The following is a 27,355-nucleotide window of genomic DNA, read 5'->3' as shown; positions in this document are numbered from 1 at the left end:
ATTAGTCCAGTCGAACCGCCTTGCCAATCTGTCTGTCTGTTAATTAACCTAAATTTATGGTGGTTTACATCTTTTTTGAATCGCACTACAAGAATTACTCTACGATATCAGCCCACTGTGGCTTTTATAAACGCCACGCGCCGGGGCAATTCAAAATTGAAATAACTTAGCATGAACAAACGCCACGCGCCACTGGTGTTTATATACTCGTCAACAGAGCAGTCAGCACCGGCGGTTCACGAGCCTTCTTCACGGTTCACGGAACACGTTGTCGAATCGTATCGTCGCCGTTTTTACCTGGGACTTTAACATTAACAGACGACCAAAATACCATGTCGGTCCATCGCTGCGAAATGAGAGATGAGACCTAAATTTAATTCATCTGAAAATTAGAAATTACGGTGATATCTATTTTTAAAAGGATGACACCATTGCTGGATTTATATTTTGTCTGGGATAAACTGAAGCTCCTTCTTTTATGCATATGTAAGTATTTATTGTACCTGAGAAATTCATCTGGCAAATTCATGTGTTTATGTAAATTCCACAAATAATCTCTTTCTTATCTCTGTTTTTCTGTTTATTCAGTACTAGTCAATCTAGGCACTTAAGCTCATGAAACGCGCTAAACGATTTTTTTTTTCAAAATAGAACAATTTTTGATATAAATCTAAGAATGTTCTCTGGTGCTTTGTAATTTTGTTTCGCCTTCAAATTCAAGCAAAATAAGCTCTAGTTGTGCTTAATTTTTTTTTTTCTACCTCACGATCTTAATTTTCTTTACCAGCGAATAGAATATGTTGAAACTTTATCATACTTCATTAAGAAAGTCATTTCGCCCGTTTACTGTGGAAAATTTTATATTCCCTTCGAAATTGCCAAGTATTTCTATTAAAATTTTTGATGTTATTAAGTTTGTTTGCAAAAATGACTTTAACACGAAATGTCTTTTCTGCAATTTTACCCCAATAATTGATCAGTCAGAAATTACACAGAATGGACCTGTCATCTTTAACACATCATTTCCAATAAGTGGTTTTTCAAATTACACCAAAAAATCTAGTTGCCATTTAAATCTTTCAGGGCAAATTGTTGTAAATTGTATGATTTACTTTGACGAGGAAAATATTTTTCCATTTTGTTTAATTCACAAATCACAAGAGTCATTTTGTGACAGAGGACGGCCTTGTGTACCTGGATAGAGACATGATAATTATGTAAACTTAGGGGTTCATACGTTTTTAAACATAATGGAATTCTTCCGTGTCGTCAATCAGTTTGCCATTTATGAATTTCATTAACTTATAAATTGCTATTTGAATTAGTTTAATGAATTCTAATAGAACTTTGAATCCTTGTTTAAATATCCCAGGCACCGAGTCCCGTACGTATCTATAGAAGTGGTTTACCATTTAGTTCTCTATACCGAATTCCTACCAACGATTTCATTTCCAAATTGATACATATCTGTTTGAACACTCTGCCCATACCTCTGGGTCCAAATTTCAATTATCGTGTCCCTCGGGGTATATACATGCCCTCCTAATATCAATGTTTCCCCGCCAATAAATGAATAGTTCCATCATTTTCTGTGCCTATATAATGTACCGAGTTATCGATTTATGCCGAACACCCAATTAGCAAATTATGTCTTAAAGTCAATTTTCTTCTGGTCCCAATCTTTAAGTATTTACAATTGTTAATTTTTAGCCTGTCTTGGGGCAAGTGTCCCTTATACGTAAACGTCATTCTGTCTGTATTTAATAAAATAATTGAAGTTTTGGAATGTTTGCAATCATTTCCAATTGTATTATCTCTCTCTTCCATCTCTATACCAAGAATAGCTGCATATTTAATGCTGTAAATATCCAACAACATTAAAGTAACAATAAGTGTATTAATCTCCCTTCATATTTGCCAAAGAAAAAAAAGTAAATATAAAATAACTTGTGGTTTTTTTTTTTTTTTTTTTTTTTTTTTTTTTTTTTTTTTTTTTTTTTTTTTGTATAAAACTAATCTTACAAGGACATTATCCATACTTCTCCACATTCAAATGCAAAGAAAAATATTTGTTGTATATTGGAAGACTGCGTTAAAAGCACGCAGCACAGATGCCCGTTTTATACTCGATTGTGATTACTTTAATTTAGTTTATATAAAATTTTTACTATCCAGGCGGATCGATGTTTATCACGACAAAGCTCTGGCTTCCAGAGTCCTGGATTTCATCAAACGAATTGACTGTTGGCTTCGTCTGTTTATAAGCTTTCAAGTAGACAGACAGGCTAGGTAGAGGGGTCCGTCAAGTACTCTTTGTTGTCTATTTCATTTCTGTATGTGTCCGTCTTCATTAAAATGTACGTCTCTCTCTCTCTCTCTCTCTCTCTCTCTCTCTCTCTCTCCATATATGAATGAATGAGAGGGAGAGAGAGAACCTATCCTATGGAAGTTTTACTATTTTCCGTACAAGCGCAGGTAATTATAAAAATAGGAAATATTTTCTGATGATATGTAGTCAAGAATTTTAAAGTTTGTACTCCATCAATTTTGTATTCAAAAACACACCTGGAAATAAATTACAAATTGATCCATCCGCACTCTTTTATCAGCTTTATAATCTTAAAGAATCTTAATGCATGCATTGCTACAATTTTTTTTTTTTGTAAATATGATAATTCTATTTAGATATAACCAAACTATCGTTTTTTAACACGAATGTAGCAAAACTTTTCAATGCGATTCACGTATTTCTGTTCCAAAATTCTATCAACACGATAATTTATCGTTTTTTGTCTTTCTGAACGCCTACAAAACAATAAGCACTGGAATTTGTGTAAGAATTCATGGAAGATTATTCACTGATATTTCCTGTAATGCATTAAACATAACCTCTTTATTGTACATAAATCGATCTTTCAGTTCAAAATAATCAATCAAAAGCTTTGCAGATTGCAAATGTATTTCCTTCTACCTCTATACGTACGCATATTAATAGCTGAATAAAAGTCAATGGTAGCTTTTAGCAGAGAGAGAGAAAAAAAGAAAACAGAGAGAGAGAGGAAGGGAGTCCAAAGTCAAAAACATTTCATAACATCTAATTTTTTATTCTCGTCAAAAAAAGGATACATTAATTGGGAGAGTTTGACAATATTGCAACAAGAAGTGTGGGGTGGGGGTTTCAATGACAGATTCCATACTAAATTAAGGACAAAAGATTATTAAAAGTTGGGGGGGGGGGGTAGTCTACTCTGCCTATTCCCCTGATATAACGTGTCTGCTTTCCCCTCAATGCACAGATACCCCTACCCTTCACTTAGGCCAAACATGCATACTTTGACCTTCCCACCCGTTGCCCTGTGGTGCAGTGGTTAGAGCATTTGCTCTAAAGTCGCGGAGTAAGGAGTTGATCCTTACATCGCTGGTTCGAATCCCACTGCGATCCGTATAAAGTGAGGTCCCGTGTCGCAGTAGGTGCTGGCACGAGAAAGATCCCTCACTGCTCAATGGCCCTAAGTGCTGAGTATAGGGATTTTAAACAAACAAACAAACCTTACTACCCATCAATCAATTTCCCTTACTCTTACCCAGCTCTTCTTACTATTTTCTTCCTGCATTTCCGCTACCCCCCCCCCCCGCCTTACATGTATTCACATCGGTTCCATTCATGAGTTATTTAGTCGATTCCTGTGATATTTTATTGACCATCTTAAAGTTTGATTATCTTAGACGTTTGTAATCATCGCAATTAACCTTCTCCAATCTTTGTTCTTTTCAAAACCAAAAATAATCATGCAATGGCATCCGTATTAAAAATCTTTCAATTGTCTAAATATTGTCAATGCCCATTAATTCCCCGACTAGTATTTACTATTCACTAATAATACCGGCGCCTTGACGGAGCGGTGACTATTCTACTTCACTAATCATTTGACCCTGCTAATCCCCACTAGAGGGGGACGTCGTCCAGTATTAATCCCTGGTTCGTCTGATAGCAGGAATTAGGCGAGTATTTACGGAATCAGCTGACAACGTTCTTATCGTTCATACAATTTCTACCACCCCCCCAGTCATATTTATCAAAATGAGCCCATTCCTTACGCCTTGTTTAATTTCAAAGATGAGAATTAAGTCTTTTCTTTTGCGCACTTAAAGTGTATTGCCAAAAAAGAAAACCTCGTGTTTCTACTGCACGGAGTGGATTAAGATCGTCTGTTTCGTTTCCAGTAGCCCACGGGAATACTAACGATTTATTTTGGGGGTAACCTTCCGATGTAGCTGTAGACACAAACTTTTTTTCACGTTAGACCTGATACTGAAGAAAGTACAAAAAGTAAATAAATGAATAAAAACGAACTAAAGGATTCCACAAAAATTTCATTGGGACAATCATATGCCTCTTCCTTTTTCTTCGGAATTTCAATATTAAAAACAAATCGTCTATGAAAAAATATTACTAGAACAATTGAAAATATCTTCGAGATCTATAAATTAAGGATAAATGTATAAATCATTATTCGTGTTTTAAAATAGAATATGAATTTTGATTACCCCGTACTGATAACACGGACCCCGTGGTCGATTTTGATCTGAAATATGGGCGTCAGATTTGTTCAGTTGACATGGTGGTGACAGTCGCTGTACATTAATGTCGGGAAAACTCTTCCACTCAATTCATTGCATTGTTTGTAAGACCATGACAGGTCAAAAGGGGTCACAAGACACTTCGTCTGCAGATCAACCACAGAAAAACAAAATCACACAACTGTGTAACGTACCGGACTCCGGTATGTTAGGACTAGACTAAGTGGCGATATACTAAGATACGCATTATTGAATATAATTATCAAGCGAATCATCAATTATTTATCAAAAGCAGGGCCCGTAAGCTATTTCAGTTTTGGAGGGCACACCTTGCTGGGGGGGGGGGGGATTTCTTGACAAGCCAAAAAAAGGGATCATCAGAATTTAGCATTGAAGGACACAACCGTAAATAAGCTGTTTTCTATTGTATGTACTAAAAAACGGGGGAGGGGGGGGGGGTGACTCAGGTTCCTACGGACCTGTAAACTCGGACAGGCAATAAATATTAAAATTAAAAATGATTGATGTAAAAACACCTATTTACACTGTAGATGTAGATATATACGGTGCCACTTACACTGCATCATACTAAATAGGAAACTAAACTAAAACATTTTGATCTCGTTAGAAAAACATGCAAACAGACATGCCGACAGACAGGTAGACAGACAAAACAACAAGATATAGAAAAGAACTCCTGACTTCTTTTTAATGAATTTCTATATAAGCTTCGCTGATCTTTTGATGTGAAAAATATGAACAAAGGTATTGAATAAATCAAACGTACTCTGAATTAGAACTAGACACCACACATGACAATGAAACTTAATCAAAAACCATACACAATTTACTTTATGTAATTACGAATCAGTAATTATATGTACAAGTTTTAATGTTTACAAAGTAAATAATCATTTGAGATAGTAGGACAGTGAATAAATATTTGATGATACTATAAATCATGCTGTTTCTGACTTAGATGGTTTTATTTAGGATGACACCTATTATGATGCATGCATTACATTGTTGACAATGATCAAGACAGAAATATGGCATTACTGACGGCAGATGTATATTCATGAAGTGCACACACATATTGCCGACCTAAACTGCGCGACAACTCGCGATTGGAAGATCATTTTGTTTTTTTTTTGTTTTGTTTTTTTTTGTTTTTTTTTAATTAAATTAATAATACATACACAGGTGTATTATAATTACACCTCTCGCTTCTAAATCACAGACCTCTCAAAAATACAAACTTTATTTATAAAACAGTCATAGCTAAACTTGTTAATTTTAATGATGTTTCATTTCTTCATTTTCAAAAATGTAGGTTACTATTAGAAATTTTAAGGGTCTACTTTTTCCAACCAAACATTTTCCTGATCAAAGTAAAACTGAAAGATATCGTAAATATGGATGTAATGATATAGAGAATAATACCTACCCCTTTCCATATCACATCCTGTATCAGCCCGAGACACCAATATCAGCCAGAGGGCAGAAGGCCCGAGGGCTGATATTGATAGAGGGCTGATACAGGATGTGATATGGAAAAAGGTATGTTTTATTGTATTTATTACGTACTTAGTAATAAATACAGTGCAGCTCTACTTGAGCAAACACACATAAAAAATCAGTAATTTAAAATCATGAGAATGTGAACCAAAACAAGGTGTATTATCCTAAGTACTGTTTTTAAAAAAAATACTCAGTATTCTCCATATGCATGAGGGTGTGATATATAGAGAGAATAATACATGACAAAATTTGTATCACACCCCATATCAACCCGAGACTGCAATATCAGCCCCAGGGCCGAAGGCAAGAGGGCTGATATTGGTCGAGTGTTGATATGGGGTGTGATACAGATTTTGTCTTGTATTGTTGTTTTTATTATATATTTGGGTTTTTAGTGTCTAAAAATTATATATAAACTTGTAAATTAATTACTGAATTTTTAATAATTGAATGTGTTCTGTTTTTGTTTGAATTTCCGTTTCTCATTTTTCCCCAAAGGCAATGCATTCAGCGATAAGAAATGAAATAATTATAAATTAAAAAAATAATTATTTTGAATAACATAAAATGTCTGATGAAATAAAATTACAATTTGAATTAACTTTGGAAAGAAATAGGAAAAGATCCGAGGTACTCAGAATGAAAAATACGGAGATATTCCGGAAAGGTGTAATAAAGGGTGTGATAAAGGGTGAAATAAAGGGTGCTGATACAGGGTGTGTAATACAGGGCGCGTGCCTGTGTTCATATCAGGGATGCAAAAATCCTGTATTATTGAACAAATATATAATAAAAATTATAAACTTACTCTTAATTATTTTGAATAGCATAAAATATCTGATGAAAAGTTACAATTTAAATAAACTTTATAAAGAATTAGTAGAAAAAGATCCGAGGTACTCCGAATGAGAAATACAGAGATGTTCCAGAAAGGTGTAATAAAGGGTGTGATAAAGGGTGAAATAAAGGGTGCTGATACAGGGTGTGTAATACAGGGCGCGTGCCTGTGTTCATATCAGGGATGCAAAAATCCTGTATTATATAACAAATATATAATAAAAATCCGTATCAGACCCGCAGATCCATATCATTCCTGCAGGATCCGTATCAGCCCTGGAAGCTGATATGACTATTGTGACGTCAGGCATACATGTACCGCATATACAAAAAAATACTGTATTTATTGTTAAGTATATAATAAACCAAAATACCATCTCACAATCCTTACTAATTTACAAGTATTGACAATGGGTGAAAATTTTCTTTATTTTCAGGCCTGCCATATTTTGCGTCTGGCACCTGTCCCGGTGACGTCAAAGGTCAAATAAAAAACTGCTTCCGGGATTATGAGATGAAGATAGAGGGAATCCTAACCCCGGGGAATTCCATCATATCAGGGGTGGATGCCGAGAATATCCGGCTTCTCTGCACGTATGTAAATAGAATAGTCTTTAAAAACCTATATCTAATATTAATGTTCCAATAACCTTGTTTATAATTTACACAGCTTTGCATGAATTTAATGTAAGAGACCAAAAGTATGTAATGAATGTAATCTTTAAAAAGGAAAAAGCTGAAGATAACGAACAGGGATCGATACAAAACAATACAAAACCTATACCAAATATCTATGTTCTAAAACATTATTATATTTTTCATAACTTTGTATGAAATCAATGTTAAGATACACAAGATAAATAAAATAAAATTATGGCATAGATATGTATTTAAAAGAAGCAACTCTCCTCCCTCTCCAGTCTGTGCGGTGTCTCCTATGGTCGTCTCTGTAACGCTACATGTCCTTCTGTACATTCTGTACATACAGTTGAAATTCGGCATCTCGAACACTGATATCTCGAATACCATGGATATGTCGAAGTGATTTGGAAGTCCCCATCCCTATTCTTTAAGTATTTTACCCTGGATATCTCGAATCCTCGGATATCTCGAAGTTTTTTCTCGGTCCCATTGAGTTTGAGATAACTAGGTTTGACTGTATTGTCTTCTGTACATATTGTCTACTGTACATATTGTCTTCTGTACATATTGACTTCTGTACATATTGACTTCTGCACATATTGACTTCTGTACATATTGTCTACTGTACATATTGACTTCTGTACATATTGACTTCTGTACATATTGTCTACTGTACATATTGTCTACTGTACATATTGACTTCTGTACATATTGTCTACTGTACATATTGACTTCTGTACATATTGTCCTCTGTACACATTGTCGCTGGCGAGAATATATATACTACCCTCACTACATATATTGTCATTCATCCGTACATATTGTTCACCTGCGACAATATGTGTAAAGACGAACCTTTTATTCCATCTGCAGAATGGACGACAAAGTGCAGTTGCATATCAGCACATATTGTCTTCAGTGACAATATATGCCGAAGGTCTTCTCATAAAATCGACTTCTATAGAAGTTATATATTTTCCAAGTGTTTCTTCAGTTATATTTTGAAATTGGTTCTAAAACGTACATGTATAGTGCATTGGATATCGGTGAGCCGAATCTGATGATTTTTTTTTTTCTTAACAGAAAGAGGGTGCCTGATTGTTGTTTCAGAGAGAGAGAGAGAGAGAGAGAGAGAGAGAGAGATTTCTTGTCTTTTTTATGAATTTATATCTGATTCAATAATTTATTTGCAGTATTACCCTCCTCACAGAATTACTTGAACACATGTACATTAAATATAACGTTCATTATACAGCTGCTTTACTAGAGTTGGAAAAAATGACAAGTGATCTTATGAAAATTGGAAATGAAATTTTTCGATATCATCAATCATCATCATTATCATCATCATCATTACGTTAACTCTAATATGTGTAGTGAAGGAAGGTACACGTTGTTGTCGGCTACAACATGTACAAGACGACAATATGTACCTTTACTATCGAGCTGCATCAAATAGACATAAAGGTTTGACGACACGTTTCTTGAATATATATGTTTTTGCATCTCTTTGTAATATACCAAAAGTATTAACAATTACTATTTTTTCTAACTTCTTAACGATTTTCAACTTGTCTAAAAAGAAAACATATAAAGTAAAACAAAAAATCGTGATATCAGCAGTTCAAGTGATTTCCAGTATAGGATTATATAGAATCTATCATCCTCCGAAATCTCACACAAATGCCTGGTAATGTACTTGAATATTTTGTGAGGAAAATTCTTTCTGTAACAATATTTCAATCATAAATGCTTAGGAAAAAAATATTTTTGAAGAACGTGTCGTCTGACCTTGAACAACCCGAACTATTGGGCAACAATATGGGCATTGAGGGTAGGCAGTAGGCACATAATGTCGCCAGCGACAAAATGAACATATATGATTTTTCAGCTGGCGATCGACAATATATGTCGATGGGGGACAATATGTGCAGTGAGGATTGGTGCATGTTGTCGCTAACAACAATATGTGCAAAGCGACAGTTATGTACTGTCACATTTCTCTTTTACTCTAACACTACATATTTTATTTGGCCCTTGGGAAGGGGGTTGTTAATCCTTGACATGGCACAAAAATTTCATTTAACGGACTTCAAATAAAAAAAAGTACACGTGTTGCATTCTTAGGATCATCTTTGGGATCAAAACTTACTATATTATTGTAGTACAACTATTCAAATATGCCAAAGAAATATTCTATCTCAATGTAACCTGACTTAATGACAAATAACACCTGTATATGTAAACAACAGATTTGTTTTCAATATACTCAGTATATGAAATTTGGAAGGAGTTCGTCCATGAGAAAGAGATAATTCACTAAGTGCATTACTTAATTTTTCCCATCAGCAAATCATGTTGAGACCTTAATATTTCATCAGACATTAAGTTTATAGATGATCGATATCATAATTCAGCTGAGTTATAAAAATATATTTTTTCCCCTGATTTATGCCTTATTAATGTACTTTGATGTCTCCGCAGACAAATGTCTAAGGGGGACATAAGCTCATTCACTAACTTAACGGCGAGGGTTGAGCATGAAAGTCTATCTAGCGAACTGGTTTAACTATGATATAATTCCTAACCAGTGTTGAGTTTGTGGGTGGAGGGTGACTAGTCACTTAATTAAGATGCCCTAGGCTAATTATTTAATACTTTCGCTGTCGATTCTTTGTATACTTTTACGTCCACAAAATCAAGAGTTTAATGCAGGAATGTTATACCGGAAAATTTATCATAATGGTAAAATTAAACCAAAAAAAAAACTTTAAAGATATTCACCATCTTGAAAAGCGATTGACAAATTCTTGAGAGTTCGTGCACGTTCTAACGACGGGCAAATTGATCTTTACCATTAGGGCTGTCAGACATCGAAAACGTGCGTTTTACTGGCATATTTCGGTCGCATTATTACAAGAGCTCTTTGGTCAACACCGGGTGCTCTTGAACTCAAGATCAGAACCAAATAATTCAACACTAAGATACAAGTTTGTCACCGTTTTTCCCTCCAACCCATCGCTGACGGAGTCCTTTTTAAACACGAAAACGTTAACAAAACTATTTCAGAAAAGAAAACGAAAGTGATTCGTGTAAACAGAGATAAAAGGTGTTTAATTTAGATGACTTGGTTGTGGTGCATATTGAAAGGAAGGGATCGTTTATAATGTGTTTTTATTTTAAATGAAACTTACAAAACATTAGGCACTACCAAAATATTTACAAAAAAACTACTCAGTATTACGGCCCATCTCCATTCTCAAGTACACGCCGAAATCTTGCAGCCTAAATTAACAAAATATCTTCAAGAAATGTTATAGGAAGACATATTAAAAAAATTACCAAGATTGAAGGAATGTTCTTCCTTAATGTTAATTCAATCCATCAAATTGATATATCTGTCCAACATGCATTCTTCGTTTGACAAAGTTGCAGAATTAATAATGTATACTCCGATTTTACCATGCATTTCGATATGAAATATATTTTAAATGTTAAACGCATTATTTTTAGCTCACCTGAGCTGAAAGCTCAAGTGAGCTTTTCTGATCACATTTTGTCCGGCGTCCGTCTGTCCGTCTGTCTGTCCGTCTGTCTGTCTGTAAACTTTTCACATTTTCAACTTCTTCTGAAGAACCACTGGGCCAAATTCAACCAAACTTGCCACAAAGCATCCTTGGGAAAAGGGGATTCAAGTTTGTTCAAATGAAGGGCCACGCCCTCTTTCAAGGGGAGATAATTAGGAATTAGTGAAAAAATAATGGCATCATTTAAAAATCTTCTTCTCAAGAACCACTGGGCCAGGAAAGATGAAACTTATGTGGAAGCATCCTCAGGTAGTGTAGATTCAAGTTTGTTCAAATCATGACCCCCGGGGGTAGGGTGGGGCCACAATGGGGGATCCAAGTTTTACATAGAAATATATAGGAAAATATCTTTAAAAATCTTCTTCTTAAGAACAGCAAAGCCATGATTGGTCATATTTATATGGAAGCATCCTCAGGTAGTGTAGATTCAAGTTTGTTCAAATCATGATCCCCAGGGGTAGGGTGGGGCCAAAATGGGGGATCCAAGTTTTACATAGAAATATATAGGAAAATATCTTTAAAAATCTTCTTCTTAAGAACAGCAAAGCCATGATTGGTCATATTTATATGGAAGCATCCTCAGGTAGTGTAGATTCAAGTTTGTTCAAATCATGACCCCCAGGGGTAGGGTGGGGCCACAATGGGGGATCCAAGTTTTACATAGAAATATATAGGAAAATATCTTTAAAAATCTTCTTCTTAAGAACAGCAAAGCCATGATTGGTCATATTTATATGGAAGTATCCTCAGGTAGTGTAGATTCAAGTTTGTTCAAATCATGACCCCCAGGGGTAGGGTGGGGCCACAATGGGGGATCCAAGTTTTACATAGAAATATATAGGAAAATATCTTTAAAAATCTTCTTCTTAAGAACAGCAAAGCCATGATTGGTCATATTTTTATTGAAGGATCCTCAGGTAGTGTAGATTCAAGTTTGTTCAAATCATGACCCCCAGGGGTAGGGTGGGGCCACAATGGGGGATCCAAGTTTTACATAGATATATATAGGAAAATATCTTTAAAAATCTTCTTCTTAAGAACAGCAAAGCCATGATTGGTCATATTTATATGGAAGCATCCTCAGGTAGTGTAGATTCAAGTTTGTTCAAATCATGACCCCCGGGGGTAGGGTGGGGCCACAATGGGGGATCCAAGTTTTACATAGAAATATATAGGAAAATATCTCTAAAATCTTCTTCTTAAAAGCAGTAAAGCCATGATTGGTCATATTTATATGGAAGCATCCTCAGGTAGTGTAGATTCAAGTTTGTTCAAATCATGACCCCCAGGGGTAGGGTGGGGCCACAATGGGGGATCCAAGTTTTACATAGAAATATATAGGAAAATATCTTTAAAAATCTTCTTCTTAAGAACAGCAAAGCCATGATTGGTCATATTTTTATTGAAGGATCCTCAGGTAGTGTAGATTCAAGTTTGTTCAAATCATGACCCCCAGGGGTAGGGTGGGGCCACAATGGGGGATCCAAGTTTTACATAGATATATATAGGAAAATATCTTTAAAAATCTTCTTCTTAAGAACAGCAAAGCCATGATTGGTCATATTTATATGGAAGCATCCTCAGGTAGTGTAGATTCAAGTTTGTTCAAATCATGACCCCCGGGGGTAGGGTGGGGCCACAATGGGGGATCCAAGTTTTACATAGAAATATATAGGAAAATATCTCTAAAATCTTCTTCTTAAAAGCAGTAAAGCCATGATTGGTCATATTTATATGGAAGCATCCTCAGGTAGTGAAGATTCAAATTGTTCAAATAATACCCCCCGGGGGTAGGGTGGGGTCACAATTGGGGATCCAAGTTTTACATAGAAATATATAGGAAAATATCTCTAAAATCTTCTTCTTAAAAGCAGTAAAGCCATGATTGGTCATATTTATATGGAAGCATCCTCAGGTAGTGAAGATTCAAATTTGCTCAAATCATAACCCCCGGGGGTAGGGTGGGGCCACAATGAAGGATCCAAGTTTTACATAGAAATATATAGGAAAATATCTCTAAAATCTTCTTCTTAAAAGCAGTAAAGCCATGATTGGTCATATTTATATGGAAGCATCCTCAGGTAGTGAAGATTCAAATTGTTCAAATAATAACCCCCGGGGGTAGGGTGGGGCCACAATTGGGGATCAAAGTTTTACATAGAAATATATAGGAAAATATCTTTAAAAATCTTCTTCTTAAGAACAGTAAAGCCATGATTGGTCATATTTATATGGAAGCATCCTCAGATAGTGAAGATTCAAGTTTGTTCAAATCATTACCCTGGGGATAGGTTGGGACCACAATGGGTGATCAAAGTTTACAGAGGAATATATAGGAAAAAGTCTTTTTCTCAAGAACAGAGAAGCCATGATTAGTCAAATTGATATGGAGGCATCTATGGGTAGTGTAGAATGAAATTTGTTCAAATGAGGGCCCCCGGGGGTAGGGTGGGGCCACAATGGGGGATCAAATTTTTACAAATGAATATATGGGGAAAAAATCTGCTGCTCAAGAACAACAAAGCCATTTGTTATATTGATATGAAAGCATCATCAGGTAGTTTAAAATTCAACACCCCCCTCCCTGTCAACTTTTCAATACTGTACTGATTTTTGCTTTTTTTCCTAGCCAATGTGCTCAGGTGAGCGATGTGGCCCATGGGCCTCTTGTTTTAATATGTGCTTCCCAATTGATCATTATACAGTTTCATTTTCATTTAATTCATCAAAACATTCCATACTTTATAATTCAGATCTTTCAATGATATATAGTCATGAATATTTGTCCTGTTGGGAAAGATTCTTATTTTTTATGTTTTAAAAACCAAATGCCAAGTCACATTACTTCTCACCTTTATATAATACTTAAGTTTCAAATCCATTTAACATATTTAATCAGTAACATCAGAGGAAAGAGCTGTATTTTTCAAACAAAATTGTTTCAGTTTTTACATATAATAAGTTTATTTCAAAACCCAGTTCATTGTTTATCATGATGACAATATTTTTTTACACGATGCTTTCCAATGCGTAATGAATTTGTGATACGCTACATATACAACCTCATTGATACTTAAATTGACAAAAACTTCAATATAATCGAAGAATGTTAACACTACTATACAAATATAATATATGTGTACATCTAGTGTTAAATCTAGACCCTAAAAAGGGCATGGTAATCCAATAATCAAAAGGGCACTTTACGTCACGACAAGTTTTCATGAGGGCACTTTTTTAACGTCTTTGAAATTATAAATATTTTCTTTATCATGTTTATGTACTTAAATTATTATTTAATACTGAAATCTGTAGTTATACAATTATCTAAAAGAAAAGTTTATAAATCTGTCAGCTTAATTCATTTAATACACACTGAAAGGGCAATTATTGTCAAAATTTAAATTCAATTTTTTTAATCAAGAAAGTAGTATGGTTATCAAGGTTATGCTTAAAAAGTAATATGTGTGAATCTTTTTGTCACTTGCTCAAGAATTATTTTAATTTTAGGTATGAATTTTTTCCCTTGCTTTAATATGAGGTAAATAACAGCACAAATTTGCAAAGGGGGGGGTTACTTGGATAATAAATGTAGAGGGCATTCTCTTTATTTTGAAAGTAATCTACCAACAAAATCAAGTGAAAACTGATCATACCAAAAAATTAAACTTGAAATAATATATAAATTGGATAAAACTTTTTTTCTGGCTCAGAAACATTGAACCTCAGGGTGTCAACTGAAAAAGTTAGAACACAGAATCATTGAACATGTTGAAAGAAACTAACTTCATACTTTGTTGTTTCCTAGCCCATTTCACACACAATATTCATTTTTTTTTTTTTGGGTACATTGTAAGATGACTTAATTCATCAGCAGTTTTATTTTTCACATTTCTTCATCAGGCTCTCATTAAAAATATCTTTGTTTCCCCTAACCCGACCCTAAAATCTCAAGTTGGATAGGTAGGTAGGCAAATATTTTTTTTTCCTGACAGCAGCTTTGAAAATACATTCTTCAATTTAATGGAATAATACCTTTATAAATGAAAGAAAGTACAGATTTTTAAAGAAAGTAATTTGTAAACAGAATATCAAACAATTGCAATTGTCGTTTAAAAGCAAAATTTAAGGTAAATTTACAATTCACAACAATTATTCCTTTGTAAAATATCTCAAGCAAGTGTAAATTTATTTGAAATCAAATGTTAAAAAAAGACTTTAAAAATACTTAGATACATAAAGACTGGACATCCGAGTATATTTTTCAACCTACTATCAGCTTGAAATGCTTACATATGCAGAGTACTTTTTCAAGGGCCTCGAATTGTGAATTTCAATATGGGGTCCCGAAGTAAGGAGCTACAATGTGATTCTAAGTTGCAGGTTCAAATCACATTGTGAGACGTTGAGACTGGTCAGACTGTAAAATTTAGGTCCAGTGTCGCAGTAGATGTTGGTACAAAAAAGATCCATCACTGCTCAATGGTAAAAAGTGCCGGGTTCAGGTCTAAATTTGGAGCCCTTCACAGGGCAAACGTTCATACAGTTCTCAAAGGAATTTAAAGTAAAGAATCAACCTATCTCCAAAGAAAAATACACTGGACGTCTCAGGAAGCTGTATCACGATTTCAAAACTATATTTGGAAAGAGTTTGTAAACAATATTCAATTGAACCAATTCATGATCTAAAATGATAAAATGTCATACACAATGTCATAGTCATGAAGCTTAACCCATGAATAAAAGGCACGAATAAAGAACGTTTGAATTTTATTCATCGGAATGAAATATCATATGCACACATATTTACAACTCCTGTAGTCACATATAGTAAACATAAGAACATAAATGAACTGTCTCAGATTAAATAAAATTTAAAATTGATTGATGTGTTCACAAGGTTGGCCCCTCGTCAGCTTATAAGGCGACTACTCTACGTAGTGAATTTTATTAACAAAATATTACAAGTGAGTAGGATTCTAATAAGCTAAAGGCAAAATTGTGAATACGTCGCCATTGTTTCATAACAAGAACCCTCTGAGACCACAATGTTATGGGCACCATTTTGTTTCCAACAAAGGCTTGAAAATCACAGTAGATCAAAATTGGTCATTCTCATAAAAACCGGATTTTGGTGAAATTGTATTTGAGGAAAGTTGATGAACAATAAAAAAAATATTTGAATAAACTTATTTAAAAAAACTTTTCAGTCGACGCAATTTAATCGGGTCGGTCGCGTTAGGGGAAACAAACATATTTTTAATTTTGGCCTCAACTCTGTTTTTTCTACTTTCAATTTAAAAAAAAAAACGATCCAGATTTAAAATGTGTAACATTTTAATTTACAAATTAATCCATCTCTGACAATGGGCTAATTCTTGCATAATCAATGCAATCAAATGATGTTTTCTCGTGTTATCTCTTATACCCTGACAGCCTGAGGCATGTTACTGGGCCAGGTGGCTGTGTGCGTTCAAGCGAGAAGTGATTTCCTGTCCTGAATTCACACCTTTGCGTGTATTAAATAAACAAAGGGGCTAATCAGCATGCACTGAATAAACAAAGCCGCTAGTCCGTCTTGCCTCTGCTAGGCATATTTATTTATTTTTGCAAGGAAAAAAGGGCATGGCGCTGGAAAAAAGGGCATGGCACCGAGAGAAAAGGGCATGGCGCCGCGCCATGCTAGTTTGCTTTAGATTTAACACTAGTACATCTCTACCAACACATATGTGTACACAATCATCATCCTACCAACATGTGTACCAATTCCTACCACAATCTTCAATGTACACCATCGTCCAGGGGCCCGTTTTACAAAAGAACTTACGACTAAGGCCAAAAACTTCAGTTGATTGTAAAATTTGCAAACTTAATGATTCTGTTTAAAACTGCTAGCATAAAAGTATCTCTCTAGATACCTTTTAGAAAAGAATAAAACCATTTTCTATGTAACATAAATTAGAAAGTTATTAGGAGAATTAAATTTTGGTCTTAGTCGTAAGTTCTTTTGTAAAACAGTCCCCAGATCTACACCATTACCACAATCACACAGATGTACAACAGCCCATGTACAACTGTACGATCGATCTGTACACACTATCATCGCCACGACCTACCACAACCAATCGGACACCACTGTCCAGATGTAAAACATCACCAAAGTCATATTGTTGTACACCACCACCATCCACGAAAACGTACATCATTTCACACCGCCACAATTAATGTACAGTACAATGTATCACCTACCAACCATCATTACACACAATCACCACCACCACCAATATACTCTACAATCCATACAAATCATCATCATAATCACACAGGTGTACACCACCTCCACCAATATACAATGTATACACTCATCACAATCACACAGGTGTACACCACCACCACCAATATACAATGTATACACTCATCACAATCACACAGGTGTACACCACCACCACCAATATACAATGTATACACTCAACACAATCACACAGATGTACACCACCACCAATATACAATGTATACACTCATCACAATCACACAGATGTACACCACCTCCACCAATATACAATGTATACAACTCATCACAATCACACAGATGTACACCACCACCACCAATATACAATGTATACACTCATCGCAATCACACAGATGTAAGCCACCACCACCAATATACAATGTATACACTCATCGCAATCACACAGGTGAACACCACCACCACCATGCAATATACAATTTATACACTCATCGCAATCACACAGGTGTACACCACCACCATCAATATACAATGTATACACTCGTCACAATCACACAGGTGTACACCACCACCATCAATATACAATGTATACATTCATTGCAATCACACAGGTGTACACCACCACCACCACCAATATACAATGTATACACTCATCACAATCACACAGATGTGCACCATGCACCACCACCAGTATACAATGTATACATTCATCGCAATCACACAGGTGTACACCACCACCAATATTCTCGAAAATTCGATTACACGACCATTCTTACACACACTGCACCCTTGTAAGCGCCAGTACCCACTTAACACCTCATTGCCATTAATTTCTCTAGTCCTTATGCATATATTTCAAAAACTGAATTAATATTAAACCTGTTGAATGCGTCTATTTTCAGTGGGTTTAAATATGGAGAGGCCTGTGTTGCTAGCCTGAAATCAAAATGTCTACAGGATACGGCTATCATAGAGGCGGAGCTACTTAAATTGACCTTAGCAGAAGAGGAGCTAAAACTGTTGTGTCGGGACGATTCGTTATATGATGGTATGAAAACATTCACTCTATTTTATAATTTAAAGCGATGTAGTAAAGTTTGACGATAATATCAATGTTAGACGGAATTCCTTCTGTCATATCATGTTTGTCAGATCAGTCTATACCGAGCTAGTCTGGAGTACAAGTTCAATAATCTCACTATACAAAATGCATTTTTGGAACACTCATTAAAGATTACAATTGATAGAGAAATTTAGCCTGGGAAACTAAATATTACAGCTTCCTAAAATTCTTAAAAGGCATCCCTTTTTCCAATGGAATAGTGTTGGAGCTATATCAAACAATTAAAAGAAAACTTTCAAAAAATCAAATCAAATTTCAAAAACCGATAAAAATAAAAGTTTTATATACCGATTATCTGTCGGCAATTTGATTGGCAGGTAATTGCTTTCTTCTGTACAATTCAACTATGCTATGTTTTAAGAATTTTTTTTTTTCATTTGAAATGCATATGCCGTGACATATTATAGTTTGACAGTCATGTTTGTCTGTGCGCTTTGCCTGTTGTAACCTCAAAGCATGTAATTTAAATGATTACAAACGCTTCAACTTTGAAGTCAAACATTTGGAGGCGTTCTATTTTTTTTTATCTTCCAATATAATTAATGTATTTTCTGCCGGGATCTCCGCCTATAATTAAATAAAAGCTAAATTCATAACAGATTAATTCTTCATTAAAGGATACAGTTAAGAAGAAACGCACTTAGTTCTTCATGCAGAATAAGCTTACTAGATAAATCTGAAAGATACACTTTAAAAAAAAGATGAACCATCTCCTCCTTGTGCTTTGATTATTAAAAACATCTTTTGTTTTACTTTACAAAGATATGTGTCAAAGAAACGTATGATGTTTCAGAACTTTTCTGAATCAAAGCATAACATTCTCCTTAAAAGAGCTGTTGTTCAAAAATTCAATACGTTATGCAATTCTCGTGTAATTCTCGTGTAATTATCGAGATAATATCGCGCGTATGACTACTTAACGTTGATATTTCTCAATCAGAGATCACCCTTCAAATGCCAAGCTTTGCATTTAATGTAATAAGCATGAGCAGATCCGAAAGTTAACAACCTTCTCCGGGAAAAAAAAAAAAAAAAAAAAAAAAAAAAAAAAAAAAAAAACTTGCATTGCTGGAACGAAGCGAACATACTGGTCCAGTCTAATATCTGAATTTAATACAAACTCTCCTATGGAATAGAAGTCATTAGGTAGACATGAATTGCGGCGCCATCTTCATAAAGAGAAAAATGTATCTATATTATGAAAGACAGTGTGCTTGAAGATTTGGTTAAGACGGCGAATTCTGGAATGTCTTGCACTGCATGTTTATCCAAAACACTGAACTGTGTACGGGGTCAAACCTCTTTCAAACAAAGTATGCTCAAAGAATGTGTTTTAGGTTGATTTGTAGTATTTGTCATTATGTATCATTTGCCGACAGAAATATAGATTCGGTGTTTAGTTAGTAATAAGAGTATCATTGACAAATGTTCATGAACAACCGGTGCTTTCTTCTACATTATATTTAAATCATTTTCATTTAAAGTGTCTCCCTTAAGCTATTAGTACATGTACAGATGCTTGTAAATTTAGCCCTTCATGATAATATTTGACGGTTTTCATCATTTAATTAATTTATTGTTCACAATAGACATATAAACAGTATTCACCTACTTCCTATATGGACGTCCTCTTTAGTTTCTTTAATCTTAAGCTAATCGGGTTGGGATAGGTTCGGGTCTCAATGTACATAATGTTGTCAATATAACTCTTAAAAGCTTTTCATTTCAAGCATATATATTTTTCATTTTAGTTTATGCACGAAATAGATATTGCTATGAGAAATCGGGAATAGCAAATGAGAAATGTTTCCGAGATGTAATGAATTCTTCAGTCCGGATTATAACAGATTTGGACCAAAGGTCTGTCACAGGATTTTGCGGGTGAGTACTTTAGTGTGGAGAATTGTTTAAAAAACATCCTGTTGTAAGTCGAACACGTCTATGATAGTGGATCTGCATTTTTTTACACGCACCTTGGAATGACTTTTTTTTTGGGGGGGGGGGGGAGGCAGTAGAATAGATTCTTTTTTGTCATATTTCCTTGTTGTTTTAGCCCACAAGACTTTATAAGTTGGAGTGGGATGCAAAAGTGTATTTCATTTAAAAATATGAATAAAAAATTAAAAATCGATTAATGTACGTGGGATGGAAAGTGTATTTCATTTAAAAATATGTATAAAAATTTAAACATCGATTAACTGTTTATTGAAATTGGATATCGTGTAATTGAAAAGAAGCTATGCACATTAATACAGATTATCATATACAGTGTATATCAAATGAACCAGAAATAATGTTCATATTCTACATTAACACTTTATATCTTAATTTCACATTAATATAACATTTGAGACAGTTATCATTTGAAATGAATCAAATTAAAATTTGAATTTTGAATTAACACCATGTATCTTCGTAAGTAATAAGATAATCTCAATATATATGAACATGTACAAGCAGGCACGGATCCAGGATTTTTTCCAGGGGGGGGGGGGTGATGGGGGTTTACCCAAGTTCCAGTCCAAAAGGATCCAACCAAGAAAGTCATTTTTTATTTACTTTCGTACAGTATATGCTTTCATTAACTCTGCAGATTCCGGGGGGGGGGGGGGGGGGGAGGTCCTGACCTCTTCGCCCCCTCTAGATCCGAGCATGACAAGTAATACACATGTACAAGTAATTCAGGTAGTAAGTCAATAATTTTATGCGTAGAAGATTTTTAAGTTCTGTAGCATAATTACTGTCAATGATGTTAAGGGTTATATTCTGCACTTGGTGTTTTTAAACTATATGTCTAAATTGCAATAAATTCAAAAGTGAAAAAAAATTAAATGATATACATGTACGTTTAGATTAATTATAGAAGTTTTGAAAAGAAAATTCTTTCTTTATGACGCAAATGATAATGTTTGGATAATGTGACCTTGTGTTTGTACAAATAAATTACAACCATAAAATGAATCAACAAGAATAAAAGTCAGTGTTTCCTAATAAAGGAAAACAGCAGCTATTTTTCAACAGTTAAATAAAGTGATATATGTGGACAAACTACATCACCCTGAGTCATGGGAAAATAGAGCAACCTTCAACAAACATTTTTAATCTTTTTGTGAAGAAGATGAGTCTTCAGGACAAAAATAATTCCTATATTCTTAATGTTGAATTAACTTAAAATGTTGACTTTTCCAAATAAATATGTTTAGATTTGGGAGTCTAAGATCTTGAATTTGTATAATAGTTTATTTTAGCTTTCAGTTTGAATCTTTAAATTGATTACATGACAAGTAATTGTTATGCAATCATTTTCAACTTCAGATTGAAAAATTAATAAACGACACTGATCAGAGATGGGTGTGTTATACAATGTAGTAGATAGAGTACAAGAGTTTATAAAAACGACCACAAAGACAAAATAAAGCGTCTTACTTTATGGTGCAAGGATAAGAGGAAAATCAAGGATTTTTTTTTTTAATAAGTAACTATTGGATATGGGGTTTATTTAAAGAGTGGGTCAGGAGATCCGTAAAAATGACGCGAAAGATAAAGAACTCAAAAAGTTGGAACAATTAGACAACTGTTTACTTTAATTTAAGTTCATTATGGTAATTCGAACGTTAACACATGAAAAAATAAATTTAACAAATGATAGAAGAAAGCATTAAAAGTAACACTTGTGAAAATATCAATTTTAATCAAAAGATATACATGTATTACAGTATATCTCTGTGAAAGTACTGTAAAGACAGGAACTGTTTCTATGCCCCGTAATCGAAGATTCAGCGGTATATAGTTTTTGCCCTGTCCGTCCGTCTGTCTCTATTTGTCTGTTTGTCCGCAAAAGACTTTAACATTGCCGATAACTTTTGATTGGCTGGAGCTATGGCTTTCATATTTCATTTCAGAGATGTATTCCTTGTGAAAGACCTTCCTTTAGGTACCAACATATTTGATCTCTTGACCTTGGAGTTTGACCCACTTTTGCAAAAATTTACCCAACTTTAACCTTGGTCATAACTTTTGAACAGTTGGTGCTAGGGCTTTCATATCTCACATATATATTCTTCGTGACATGACCATTCCATGGGTGTAAATATTTTTGACCTTGATCTTATAGTTTGACCGTCTTTTAAAAAAATTTAATGTTGGCCATAACATTTGAACAGTCAGTACAAGGGCTTTCAAATTTCAAGGTATATTCCTTTTGACAAGACCTTCCTTTGGATACCAACAATTTTGACCTTTTGACCTTGACCTTGGAGTCTGACCTACTTTTGAAAAACTTTATCCTTCGCCATAACTTTTTAACAGTTGGTGCTAGAACTTTCATATTTTGCTTGTGTATTTCTTATTACAAGGTCTTCCCCTGCGTACCATTAATTTTGATCCTTTGACCTTGACCTTGAAGTTTGACCCACTTTTAGAAAACATTATCTTTGACCACGACATAAGAATGGTTGCTGCTCGGGCTTTCATATTTACCAGGTATATCCATTGACATAAGTCTTTTCTTTGGGTAACAAACATTTTTGATCTCTTGACCTTGACCTTGGAGTTTGACTTGCATTTGAGAAACTTTAACCCTCACCATAAACTCTCATACGGGGGCATCAGTGTTTCACAAACACATCTAGTTCTTCCTTTTAATCGATCCCATACAATATACAATGTGTTACCTGTGTGGGATATAGCGTAATATGCTTGACTCACTGTTTTTATGATATACAATGTGTTACCTGTGTGGGATATAGTGTAATATGCTTGACTCACTGTTTTTATGATATACAATGTGTTACCTGTGTGGGATATAGTGTAATATGCTTGACTCACTGTTTTTATGATATTGTTCTGATACACGCTTTATGAGTATAAATAAATGAAGATAATGTTCCTTTGAATTTATTCCAGGGACGTGGACTCCTTGTTAAATTGTATAGGTGGCGCCTTGCACGCCGAGCAGTGCAGTAAGGAATCTATAACACAGAAGGATAAACTGGTCCGGCCGCTTATCCGGGGTAGCCAGGAGTGTGATAAATCTGCTTACACTGTAAGTCTGTGTCTCTTATCCGGGGTAGTCAGGAGTGTGATTAATCTGCTTACACTGTAAGTCTGTATCTCTTACCCAGGGTAGCCAGGAGTGTGATAAATCTGCTTACACTGTAAGTCTGTATCTCTTACCCAGGGTAGCCAGGAGTGTAAGTCTGTCTGTGTTTTTTTTATGCCGGATAAGCAAGGGTGTGATAAATCTGATTACACTCAAAGTCAACTATGCAAACAGTTGTCTAACAAAACACTAGACTAAGTTATTGGACAACATGTAAATATCTTATTTTAAATCATTATCTAAGCAAAATATATCCTAGGAAAAGAAATGAAGTTACAGAAAACTCACTACGTGCATGCATTAAATTGAATTTGATCCACGGTGGCTGATTTAACTGAGGATTTGACTGTGCTTTGATTCCTGAACAACTGTCTCTAAATGTGTAATAGACATGATTAAGTCATTTCATGTTAGCATAAAAAAATATTTTCATGTGCATTGAGGCTTCCAACTGAACGCGGACTGGAGGTAAAGGCATTATAAAGAGAACTATTTCCCAATGGCTGATTATTTCTATAGATAACTTTGATTTGTGGCTTCAAAACTAATTTTGCAAAGTGTGTTGTACAAACTAAATCCTTTAAGTGGCCTTTTTAATCATTTTCCTTTTTAAAGGGATTTTTAAGGCAGATGTTTTGAGAATAAATGTTCAACAATACATTTATCACAACTACATATTTAAAGCTTATTTATGATGTGTTATTTTAAATGAATTGACTCAGGACTCACACAAGACATTTATTTTAGATGAATATCACATCCATTTCTCTATGACGAGTTGTTCATGAATTCCTCCCCCTACAAAATAACATAACCATTTCTAATACTGACAAGGTCAACTGTTATCCTAATTATTAATTGGTCAGGACATTGCTGAAGACAATAGTGTAACAGGATTTAGAATCATGTTCTTGGTCGAGTTAAAGTCTTGATTTTAATTGTTTGTAAGACGTTGGGAAAAGTACATTTATTGCCTACACGGAATTTCTTTTTAAGTTTTTAAGTTTATCATTTTAAATTTGATATTTAAACAGATTCGATATTTGGATTATTATGACAAACCTTGGTAAGGGGACAAAGAGAAGACATGCATCAAAACATATATCCATTAGCTTTTACCATTTACGGGCGAGCTATAAAAAAGATAGAACCAAGCAACATTTATTGCACCTGAAGAATACCATTATCGACCGAAAGATATGTCACAATTGCCTATTAAAATATTCCCCACGCTTGTTTCCGCGGTTTATTTATCTTTTGAAGCTTGTGCAAATTGTCCAAACAAGATCACTCAAATCGGTGAAATAAAACAGACTTCAAATGAATCATTTACATTTCCTTAACAAGTTTTTGAAAGTTAATAAACAGTGATTTAAAAAATAAAAGACTTGCTAGTCTTATATACCAGAGCTATGCCCGTCAAGTCCAATTTACACAGTCAAAGAACTTAGGACTTTTATCAATCTTTGTCTTTTAGCGAGTGGAAAAATTCTGAATTCATAGAATAGACTTACTGCTTGATTTTATAAATTGCACAGTTGTTAAAGTTTTAAAAGAAAGGCTTTTTAGATAGGTTCCCCGAGTTAATGTACTTTTGGTGTCTGTATATATACGTCATTGCATCCTTCAAAACATAGTACAATTATCAGCCGACAGATTTTATAGTTTTTGGTTTTTAAATAATGACGTTGAACTTCATTCATAAATATGTCATAACATTATGAATGTATGTAAAGGCAAAAAAATCTGAAATTTCTTGGTCTTTATTTTCAGGTTTCTAGTCAGAAAACAACGCCTTCACAGTTGCAAAATGGCCGCCAATCAGGCACAAAAGGAAGTGATGGGACAAACACAGCAGACTATTGTTTAGCAAACCGAACATTAATTTTATCATTGCTGGTGGTATTTTCATTAGTTCTAGGATTTTCATGATATAACATCAGTGTCTGAGGGATAATTTACTTTAGAATAGAAGAATATGCATACTGCCGAATCGGAGCCCATGATGAAGATGCCCTGCATTCTTTGCTTGTGACAAAGTATGAAACGTGATGGCGGAATGCGAGAAACTGTAGTTATACATAGAGAATGAAAGGGATGTTTGAATAAAACAGGATTAAGATTCATATTGAGGGATGTGTACAGGAAAACATTCTGTATGTGAGTGCGCATGTGCATTTGGTGTGTCCCGGTGGTTGGAGTTGTCAGTAAATGTATTTGTTTTGTTTCTGGCCTATTTGACTTTTTTCTTTATTTTTCGTGCAACATGCTTATCACTGCGTTGGTTTTGCGATTAGTTAATGTAGAGATCATTTTAAAAAAAATCATGATGCAGTTTTTGTTTTAGCTCAAAGCAAATTCAACATAAAAACATACAGTAACATCCTAGATCATTGAATGTCAGGCTTATAAACACTTAGTTTGGTAAAAGTCGAGTTTTTCTGTTTCTCTGCTCTAGTCCATGCATTTAAAGTGCTCTTTTTGTTTCTTTGTTACCATTGATAAAGAGATGTTTGAAACTGTTAAATAAAATCTGTGAAAAATATCTTGTTATTTTTACATGAATGTAGCTTACATTCATTAAATCAGAACTTTTCTGCTGGAATCAGAAAAGTAACCGAGAAATACACGTATTGTATTTTATCTCATATTTTATATCTAACTACGTTCGTTTGAACATAAAACAATTATATTCTAAGTATAAGAATAATAAGAAAGGAACGGTACTCGTTATAACCTTTTATTTTGCATTACATAATATAATTATATTGATTCATTGCACTATAAACGATGGTTACATTTATAAATACATGTAGAACCATAAACATACATAAAGTACCAAGTACATGCGTATCCTTCTTAAATATACTTATAATAATGAAGTCAGCAAATTTATGTATATAATACTATAAGTACGCAGCAGATATGACTTCGATTTCATTAACGAGAGTAAATGAATTAGCTTATAATTTGGATTAAGTAGATAAAGTGCACAATATTATAATAAAAATAACTGATTTCGTTTGAAGGATATATGGAAAATTTACTTAAAATCGTTTGTACATGTATTTGAAATTACGGTTAACCCCCCCCCCCCCCCAGCCCCTTCCCTTTATCTTTTTTAACTCGGAATATCCATTTAATCTGCTAAAGAGTCTTATTCTATATTACCCGAGAGTAAAAGAAGCCAGAAAGATACCTGATAACTTCACCAAGAATATACAAGAATGCATAAATACACAGAATATAATATACTCAGATGATACAGAAATACATGAGACAAATAAAAAATGAAATTCCAGAGGTGGGGTCAGGTACCTAGAAGGAGTAAGCATCCCCTGTCGACCGCAGTCAAACCCGCATTGAGCCTTATGCATCGATCAGGTAGACGGAATAATCCGCAGTAAAATTAGTTAAAAAACAAAAACAAAGGCCAAACAATTGGTATGAAATATGTCAGTCAAAAAACAATCAAATTATAGGTTGTTTTGGCTAATAAGATGATTATTACGACCATTTACGAAATACTGATTTTAAACGAGGTTGTTGAAATTTCTGTAAAATCAACTTATTTGCCAGTGGCCTGCACCAACGGAGGATGTGTTCTAACGGGGAGCATTATAATCAGAGGGTGTTGTCTTAAGAGAGACCTGTCTTACTAGCAATTATCATTCCAAAGACAAGAAAACTATGTAATTCAGACGAGATAAATAAAT

General features: G+C 34.3%; 1 protein-coding gene across 1 annotated transcript; it reads left to right on the top strand.

Moving 5' to 3' along the window:
• Positions 1-144: 144 nt before the first annotated feature.
• LOC133203437 (uncharacterized) lies at positions 145-26,184 on the top strand. Its single transcript, XM_061339216.1, has 6 exons — positions 145-486; positions 7,377-7,533; positions 18,318-18,463; positions 20,290-20,419; positions 23,444-23,582; positions 25,413-26,184. The coding sequence occupies exons 1-6, from the start codon at positions 423-425 to the stop codon at positions 25,569-25,571; spliced, it is 795 nt and encodes a 264-aa protein (XP_061195200.1). The 5' UTR covers positions 145-422; the 3' UTR covers positions 25,572-26,184.
• The last annotated feature ends 1,171 nt before the right edge of the window (positions 26,185-27,355 follow it).

The sequence above is a fragment of the Saccostrea echinata genome, unplaced genomic scaffold (assembly GCF_033153115.1).
Source record: "Saccostrea echinata isolate AGI-Se365-2 ecotype Australia unplaced genomic scaffold, CSIRO_AGI_Sech_v1 ptg000051l, whole genome shotgun sequence".
NCBI classification, from domain to species: domain Eukaryota; kingdom Metazoa; phylum Mollusca; class Bivalvia; order Ostreida; family Ostreidae; genus Saccostrea; species Saccostrea echinata.
Note: the sequence above shows the minus strand (reverse complement) of the source record. Positions and strands in the feature narration are given on the sequence as shown.

What these genes read in the sequence shown, in the direction of transcription:
- LOC133203437 (XM_061339216.1), top strand. Translation starts at nt 423, where the DNA reads ATGACACCATTGCTGGATTTATATTTTGTCTGGGATAAACTGAAGCTC. An exon ending in AATATCCGGCTTCTCTGCAC is followed by an intron (nt 7,534 to 18,317) that starts GTATGTAAATAG and finishes GTCTATTTTCAG; the next exon opens with TGGGTTTAAATATGGAGAGG. An exon ending in TCTGTCACAGGATTTTGCGG is followed by an intron (nt 20,420 to 23,443) that starts GTGAGTACTTTA and finishes AATTTATTCCAG; the next exon opens with GGACGTGGACTCCTTGTTAA.